This window comes from Sinocyclocheilus anshuiensis, unplaced genomic scaffold, assembly GCF_001515605.1.
Source record: "Sinocyclocheilus anshuiensis isolate Anshui unplaced genomic scaffold, SAMN03320099.WGS_v1.1 scaffold650, whole genome shotgun sequence".
Lineage (NCBI taxonomy): Eukaryota > Metazoa > Chordata > Actinopteri > Cypriniformes > Cyprinidae > Sinocyclocheilus > Sinocyclocheilus anshuiensis.
Genome location: NW_015542346.1, coordinates 188,279 through 197,919, shown reverse-complemented (window position 1 = coordinate 197,919; position 9,641 = coordinate 188,279). Strand labels below are relative to the sequence as shown.

The following is a 9,641-nucleotide window of genomic DNA, read 5'->3' as shown; positions in this document are numbered from 1 at the left end:
GAAATAACGATTTATGTCGAAATAACGACTTAATATCTTGAAATAACGAGTTACGTCGAAATAATGACTTAATATCTCGAAATAATAAGTTATGTCGAAATAACGACTTAATACCTCGAAATAACGACTTAATATGTCGAAATAACGAGTTATGTTGAAATGACTTAATATCTCGAAATAACGAGTTATGTCGAAATAACGACTTAATATGTAGAAATAACGATTTATGTCGAAATAACGACTTAATATGTAGAAATAACGATTTATTATGTCGAAATAACGACTTAATATCTTGAAATAACGAGTTATGTCGAAATGACTTAATATCTCAAAATGAGTTATGTCAAAATAACGACTTAATACCTCGAAATAACGACTTAATATGTCGAAATAACGAGTTATGTTGAAATGACTTAATATCTCGAAATAACGAGTTATGTCGAAATAACGACTTAATATGTAGAAATAACGATTTATGTCGAAATAACGACTTAATATCTTGAAATAACGAGTTATGTCGAAATGACTTAATATCTCAAAATGAGTTATGTCAAAATAACGACTTAATACCTCGAAATAACGACTTAATATGTTGAAATAACGAGTTATGTTGAAATGACTTAATATCTCGAAATAACGAGTTATGTCGAAATGACTTAATATCTCAAAATGAGTTATGTCAAAATAACGACTTAATACCTCGAAATAACGACTTAATATGTTGAAATAACGAGTTATGTTGAAATGACTTAATATCTCGAAATAACGAGTTATGTCGAAATGACTTAATATCTCAAAATGAGTTATGTCGAAATAACGACTTAATACCTCGAAATAACGACTTAATATCTTGAAATAACGAGTTATGTCGAAATGACTTAATATCTCGAAATAATGAGTTATGTCGAAATAACGATTTAATATGTCGAAATAACGACTTAATATGTAGAAATAACGATTTATGTCGAAATAACGACTTAATATCTCAAAATAACGATTTAATATGTTGAAATAACGACTTAATATCTTGAAATAACGAGTTACGTCGAAATAATGACTTAATATCTCGAAATAATAAGTTATGTCGAAATAACGACTTAATACCTCGAAATAACGACTTAATATGTCGAAATAACGAGTTATGTTGAAATGACTTAATATCTCGAAATAACGAGTTATGTCGAAATAACGACTTAATATGTAGAAATAACGATTTATGTCGAAATAACGACTTAATATGTAGAAATAACGATTTATGTCGAAATAACGACTTAATATGTAGAAATAACGATTTATGTCGAAATAACGACTTAATATGTAGAAATAACGATTTATGTCGAAATAACGACTTAATATGTAGAAATAACGATTTATGTCGAAATAACGACTTAATATGTAGAAATAACGATTTATGTCGAAATAACGACTTAATATGTAGAAATAACGATTTATGTCGAAATAACGACTTAATATGTAGAAATAACGATTTATGTCGAAATAACGACTTAATATGTAGAAATAACGATTTATGTCGAAATAACGACTTAATATGTAGAAATAACGATTTATGTCGAAATAACGACTTAATATGTAGAAATAACGATTTATGTCGAAATAACGACTTAATATGTAGAAATAACGATTTATGTCGAAATAACGACTTAATATCTCGAAATAACGATTTAATATGTCGAAATAACGACTTGATATCTCAAAATAACGAGATAAGTTTTCTTTTTTCTTTTTTACACCACCATGCGGTTCAGGGCTTCCGTAGTTACTTGCACTTACAAGCAAGGTTTTTTTTTTTTTACAGAAATCAAATCAGTTTGCATGTCTCAAAATTCAGTTTCAGGAATCATACATTTTTATGTACAATTTTATTGTGATCAATATTGAGGAATGGAGAAAATTCCAGCAGGTAAATGAAGAACATCAAAACTGATCCGAAGAGAGTTTAGGTTTCCCCATCATCATCATCATCATCATCATCATCATCATCATCATCATCTCTTTCTTACAGCACATTGAGCTATAAATAAAACAGTTCATCACGTCATAAAAACATCATGTTTCATGTTATTTGTAATATATGCATATTTATTTGAAATAATTTAACTTCAAAATTAACATTCCTTTTCAGATTTCCAGTGTTTGTATGAACACATTCACTTGGCACAGCTTCCTTCCGCTTCACTTCTTGTTTATGAGACAATTGCAGCGTCATGACAGAAATCCCTCGTTTCGTCAGAGCAGACTGAAGCTGAAAAGTTCAGATCTCTTAAAACTGGTATCAGTGTGATTTGGTTTCAGATTTCTGTATGTTTCCCTCTCTCACCTGTGACAGGAGCTGAACTCTCACTGCAGGTTCAGACAGGCTTGAATTAGAGTTCAGTTTCATCTTCACAAAGGTCGTCTTGGAAAAAAGGTTAGAAAAAACGTCTTAGGATTAAACGGATGCAATGAGAGGTTGTGTAATGATCCTCAAAAATCAATGTAAAACAAGAAAATACCCAGATAACATTAAATATAGGTTCACTTGCAATAAGGATGGATATGGATTAGTGTCAAACACAAATGCATTTTATGTAATAAATTATTGTAAACACAAATAGCCAAATTTCAACTATTGTTGATGAAACAACTCTGCTTGTTTCATCATACCTTCTTCATAGACCTGCACTTCACACAGAGTAAGATACTTTGTATCTCCAGGAATGAACAGATTCACGTATCGACCCTCCATACCATTACATGTGTAGGTGGAGGAAACACCAGCTGGAATGCTAGAAATCACAGCGCATCTAAAGAGAGACGGAGGAAAACATCATTTAGATTTATAGTCTTTCTTCATATGTGATTTCAGGGATTATTTATGGATATTAAGCCACTGAAAGAGGGTCTCACATGGGATTGTTGTTGCCATTGTTCTCCAGAGAGTTTCCGATGCGAATCTCAGCTCCATTGATTTGTTCAAAGCAGCAGTCTATCCTGTTAGTGACGATCACTTCTTGAATGACTTGTAGATCCATCAGATCCAGCCTCCACCATGGGTTTGCCTCGGTTTCAGTGTGAGTGCAGTACAAATCAGCATTATCAATGGCTTTATTAGCCTCGTAGGGGAGTGTAGATGACTGTACGGCTTTTCCGTTGATTGCAATATTCTCTAGAAAGAGAAATACAAATAACTTATTTTTTGTGCATTTGAAATTTTGTGTCACATAAGTTTGCTCACTGGAATGGCCCGAGATTAGCATTTAAAACATTGTATTACAAAATAAGAGCATTACTTTATCGTAAAATCATTAGTACTGAATTGGTTTCTTTAGAGAATATGTCCTTCTGATAATTTCAGTTAAAGATTAAATAAACTTTAATACCTTGCAGGTTATTTGCTGTAGTGTGAATGTCAATGGCACCTGATGCAGCAATAAAGAGCAAATGGTTATATATCTGGAATGATTTCATGGGAAAGCATGAAAAATCTGAATGGCAGGGGCATATGCACACCAAAGTTAAGAAACTATTACAAAATCTGTACTAACATTTCTGTTGTAATATTTAAACTCAAGACTGAATGTCAAAGAAGTGTTGTATGTGTCTTTGTTGCATTTTCATATTGTATGTATTTGTTTATTTAGAAATGCAACAGGTTCCTGATCATAATTGTTTTTATATTGACCAACCAACTGTGCATTATTATTTACATATCAGTGTCAGATAGTATTAGACCAATGCATACTTTTATACATTATCTTCTCATCTAGTTTCATTCGGCCCTATAATAATATCAAAAACAAACCTGTGCTCGAGGTTACCCATCACCACATGCAAAGCAATCATTTACTTAAAACCTTATTTGAAAGAGAGAGCTCGCAAAACTCGCAAAAATTCAAAATCCCTGGTATCTCCTCGGGCAGGCACTCTTCAGTTTTTGGTAGAATACAGAAAATACAGAAAATTGGATAGGTGTCGTCAAAAACATTTTCAAAAGGAAGGAATTTTATTTCACTATTTTACTATACAATCATGAAAACAGTATAACTGGTTGATAATGTTTTAATGGTTAACCATTGGTGCAAGTTGTTAGTACTCATGATCAAACCTCTTGTTAGTTTGCATTTGAGAAACAAATGATTTTTCTAAGTAAATATTGTCTATTATTAGTACAAGAAATGTGAGAGATACTCACCGAGAAGCAAAAACAGGTATCCAAGCATCAACATTTCACTTTTAAGCAGGACTACAACTAGATATGAAGATCACTTAAAATAAGAAAGAGGATGATGATTTGTCTTTAATTCCAGCCTGCAATGACCAATAATGTAGCAAGGACACAACCTACCTTTCTTATTTACTCTTTCTTATTTTGTTGGCTTAATTGGTTCGATGAGATGTTTTTTTCTTTGTCTCTTCTCTCTCCTACTCTCTCCACACTTCTGTATTTTTCCCTATTCATCCTTTAACTCCACCCTCTTAAATCCTCGCTACATTGATTGGTTGTTAGTGTGTTTTGTTTACAGTATGTATGTTTAAATGTTTCACTCCATTGTTGTAACTAATTGTCAAATTACATATACAGTAATATATCATTCAAAATGGTGGAAAGCATTTACCTCTGGACACTATGCACTCTGTCACCCTTTTCCCCTACTAGCGACCAGGGGCGGACTGGGACAAAAATTCAGCCCTGGCACTGTAGCCACACCGGCCCACATTACCACACCGACACAGCCCCACCCACGGACACACACATTCACTACTTACATTTGTGTACAGATGGTGAAATAATATAAGCAGTACCATATGTGTAACAGATATTTAAACATTTAATGTATATGTCTGGCAAACAATGCTTACTACGTTTTAAAGAGCACACGTTTATAACAAATGTACACATACAGTAAAAACAAAATAAAAATAATCTGAGGATGTTGTAGAGTCTGTGTGCTGTCCGTTTATGCCATTTGTCTGCTGTTACTGTCATTCTCTACAGTATTTTATTTTAATATATGACTATCTACATATTCAAGGTAAAGTTCACTACAAATGTCTATAGTACTATGGCTTTTGCTATAGGTTTTTGATGTGTTAGACTATATTGCAAGTAGCCTACATCAGTTTTTACCCTAAATCCCACTTTATCTGCTGATATTTCAGTCATGCAATTCAGTAACAGGCTCATTAACACTTAAGTTAACCAATTATCACGACGCAATTACATTTTAAAATATAGGCCTACTGGGGTTCTATGCTAAGCTTACAACTGTTTAATCCAATGTAGGCTAAACACTGTCAAAAAAAAACACAAGCTAACTGGCAGAAGTAGTGTGAAAATGACTTGTGCTAGCTGTATTTTCTGTTTTCTTCTTACCTCTGCGGCATCTTTGTTGTCACTGTCTGTCTGTTGGGTTTTTCCTACCTCTACCATACTCCTCCCTGTCTCTGCTTGGCCTACTGTAGCATCCTTCCTCACAGCACTGGTGTTGAAAGACCAGGGGTCTCTGGCTGTACTGATTCCAGCAACATCCTAGTTAATGAACACAGTATAGGATGTAAACATTACAGCAAAATATTTTCTCACTGACTGCTCTCAACATTGGAATACACATGAATACAAACAAGTAATAATAGCAAAAAAGGGAATAGAATATATAGCAAAAACTATAAATAGTAGCAGCAGTAAATCCTTTTTAATATACAATTATTTGTGAATTAAAGTATGCTGAAGTGCATGTGCATTTGTGTGTGAGTGTGTTTTCTTCTTACCTCTGCGGCACTAACTGTCCTCCGCTGCAGCAGCCGAATTTAAACCTTTTGAAAAAAGTTCAGTTAATTTTACGCATTTAGCAGGGTCGGACCTAAGCCCTTTTTTTTTTTTTCTCAAAGTTTTTCTGCACCGCCTTTCCTTTTTTACGGTCCATTATCTAGCTTTTACTGAAAATTAGCTCATGTTGCAATCTCTCTGATGACGTGCTTGATTTTGACTGAACGGTTCGGTCGGCCCATCTCGGGACCAGGCGGCCGGCCGTTGCCGACTGGGCCAAATGCTTAACATTTATTTATTATTAACATTATTATTACTATAACCATAGAGAAATTGTGCAAGCGATAAAAACCCATCCTATGTGCTGTTGGCCCGTAAAAACAATCTTATTTATATTTAGAAAAAATCTGACCGGCCCATATTAAACAAAATGGTCCGGGCCCTCTGGCATTTGCCAGAATTGCCAGATGGCCAATCCGCCCCTGCTAGCGATGCCCCTACCTGCGGGACCCAATGCAAATGTCGTGGGAGAAGGTGGTTTTACATTTACTGCTAGAGGGAATGGGTGGACAAAAAAATGTAGTGTGGGTCCTGCCATCCCGCAGTCACTCGATTTGGAGCATACCAAGAAACAGTTGTTTACAGTGTTTGGTCATACACTGATTACATTACTTGCCCACCGTGGCACCGCCCTTACTGTCGTTTTGCTTTTTTATAGAAATATAATTTTTTAGTTCAGTTGGAAGAAGTATTTAAACAAAGCGTCTGCTCTGCTCATACAGCCAGGGTTGCCAGGTCTGTGTGACAAAACTAGCCTATGCCAGATGCAGTTTCCATACTTAAAATACATATTTTATGGTCACTGTTATGCACAACAGCTCAAAGGCTTCCTACCAGTGGCCCTCCTTTACAAAACTTAATATTTAGCACAGTTTTATAATATGTAGAATGCAAAATGTTTCCATACAAGCATTTCAGTCAAATGTAATGTATGCAATATTTCAAACCTTTAACCCACGGGGGACATCAACCCATGGAAGCAATTTAAAAGTAGCCTAATTTCATGGAGAAAAAAAACAAAAAAAAAACTTGGAAGAAGTATTTAAACAAAGCGTCTGCTCTGCTCATACAGCCAGGGTTGCCAGGTCTGTGTGACAAAACTAGCCTATGCCAGATGCAGTTTCCATACTTAAAATACATATTTTATGGTCACTGTTATGCACAACAGCTCAAAGGCTTCCTACCAGTGGCCCTCCTTTACAAAACTTAATATTTAGCACAGTTTTATAATATGTAGAATGCAAAATGTTTCCATACAAGCATTTCAGTCAAATGTAATGTATGCAATATTTCAAACCTTTAACCCACAGGGGACATCAACCCATGGAAGCAATTTAAAAGTAGCCTAATTTCATGGAGAAAAAAAACAAAAAAAAACAAGGACTTGACAACCCTGGATCCAACACAAGCTGCAGGAGTCAGATTTGACTGATCACGGGTCGAGAGTAAGGAGAGATGGTGGATGATTTTGCTGCTCAACAGATCCTGAGCTCATTGACAAATATCTGATCTTGAAAGATGTGCTCCCTTTACACAGAGTGCGTGTGATCGCAAAATCGAAAGTGAAAATGAGTGTTCATTCAAAAGCGATTTCAATACTCTGCATATTGTTTGCGTGAAAATTATTTACAATATCAGAATGTTTGCGGAAACGGGATTAAAGTCCGTGATACACCAAGCCGCCTTCAAAGAACTAGCAGCGTCGAAAGCCGACGATGTTGTCGTTTCACATCGGTAGCATCTGGACCAAAAAACTGTGCTTGCACACACCGAACAGACTACAGCTGACTGCAAACTAACACATGCATTCTCCACCTGCATGAGAGGAATTAGCTGTCTATATCAGCAGCTATTAATACTAAATATTCGTGTTGAGCTCGAGTGCGCAGTTCACCATCACTCGGTTACGAAAACAAAACGTTGCACGGGGTTTATTCACCTCTTCAGCATGCTCTTTTTATTCAGCATGAACTTTTTACAAAACATCCGCATCAGCTTACTACAAAATAGAGACGTAAACATGTAACAACATATGTCATCACTCCCATACCATAATACCTTCAAATAAAACAATAGGTAATTTGGCTGTTATCGTAATGCAATGTATAAGAGTGCAATACTTAACACCCCCACTCACTCTTAGCTCATTGTATTACCAGAATAACAAAAACAAAAACAAATAAGACTTCTCTTAAGTGCCAAACATGTCTCAAGCAAATCTCTTTAGTTTTTGCTTAGTGGCTGGCTTTGTCATAATGTCAGCAATCCTTTTCTCAGTGGGACAATACTCTTTGCCATCATTTACAGTTTCCCTTATAAAATGGTTACTCGATGTCAATGTGTTTGCACCTTTGCCTACAGATTGTGTTTCTGGCTAGTGCTATGGTACCTTTGTTGTCTTCGTACACCTTTGCTTGTGCATATTGGTATGTGTCCATACCTCTGAGTATCTGCTCTAAGTAGATGCCACTGTTGATTGCTTTCTGTTTTTCCATGAAATCCAAAAACAAATAAGACTTCTCTTAAGTGCCAAACATGTCTCAAGCAAATCTCTTTAGTTTTTGCTTAGTGGCTGGCTTTGTCATAATGTCAGCAATCCTTTTCTCAGTGGGACAATACTCTTTGCCATCATTTACAGTTTCCCTTATAAAATGGTTACTCGATGTCAATGTGTTTGCACCTTTGCCTACAGATTGTGTTTCTGGCTAGTGCTATGGTACCTTTGTTGTCTTCGTACACCTTTGCTTGTGCATATTGGTATGTGTCCATACCTCTGAGTAGCTGCTCTAAGTAGATGCCACTGTTGATTGCTTTCTGGTTTTCCATGAAATCAAAGAACTTCCTTCACTCAGATTGACACAGTATCCTGAAATACTACGCCTGTCTTCTGCATCTTATGCCCAGTCATCATCACTATATACTCTTAGACCTAGTTTCTCTGTGTCATTTCTTTTGAAGAATAATCTCTGGGGGGTATTCCAAAAAGCAGGTTATGTGACATACCTGGGTATGTTTGAGGATAAGCGAGAGGATAACCTCAGCTTTCAGTTCCAAAATCGGAGGTTACTTTCAGGGTATGTAAGTAACCATAGTAACTTGCTCTCTGAAGATAACCTGCTCCGGTGCAGGTTATGTTCCAGGGTTAGTTCACTTGAGCGCTATCAGCGCACATGTGATCTACTGATGAGCCTTCAGTGGGCGTGACAGATAGCGCACAGCCGCACAACATTATATAATATTACAATATGTAATATGACCTATTATATATATTTTTATAGGTTACTGATGAAGTGCTAATATAAGTAGGCTACTAAACAAGGTAAATAAGCGAGCGGATAACCTCAGCTTTCGGTTCCAAAATCGGAGGTTACTTTCAGGGTATGTAAGTAACCATAGTAACTTGCTCTCTGAAGATAACCTGCTCCGGTGCAGGTTATGTTCCAGGGTTAGTTCACTTGAGCGCTATCAGCGCACAACATTATATAATATTACAATATGTAATATGACCTATTATATATATTTTTATAGGTTACTGATGAAGTGCTAATATAAGTAGGCTACTAAACAAGGTAATATATTATTCTAATATGGTTATTATATTTATTTTATTGGCATATATAACAGTTATCTGTATAAATTATAAAACACTACGACAAGGTAATGTTTAATTTATTATATATATTTATTTATTACATTTTATATTATCTCACACACGGATCGGCATTTTCTATAATGTCTAAATTCTAAATCAAAATACATATCTGATATAACTTAATATATAATTAGGAGGGATGTAACGATTCACTCAACTTTT

At 35.3% G+C, this 9,641-nt stretch overlaps 1 protein-coding gene across 1 annotated transcript in view; it reads right to left on the bottom strand.

Annotated features, from left to right (window-relative positions):
* Positions 1–2,017: 2,017 nt before the first annotated feature.
* The window catches only part of LOC107691407 (fucolectin-like), a 10,501-nt gene continuing 2,877 nt past the window's right edge, over positions 2,018–9,641 (bottom strand). Inside the window, exons 2-8 of the mRNA XM_016489979.1 lie at positions 4,193–4,308; positions 3,381–3,419; positions 2,908–3,166; positions 2,651–2,804; positions 2,339–2,416; positions 2,132–2,263; positions 2,018–2,032 (exon numbers count right to left, since the gene is read on the bottom strand). Of these exons, the coding sequence (XP_016345465.1) occupies positions 2,018–2,032; positions 2,132–2,263; positions 2,339–2,416; positions 2,651–2,804; positions 2,908–3,166; positions 3,381–3,419; positions 4,193–4,226 (711 nt within the window). The 5' untranslated portion in view covers positions 4,227–4,308. The remainder of the gene's footprint in view (positions 2,033–2,131; positions 2,264–2,338; positions 2,417–2,650; positions 2,805–2,907; positions 3,167–3,380; positions 3,420–4,192; positions 4,309–9,641) is intronic.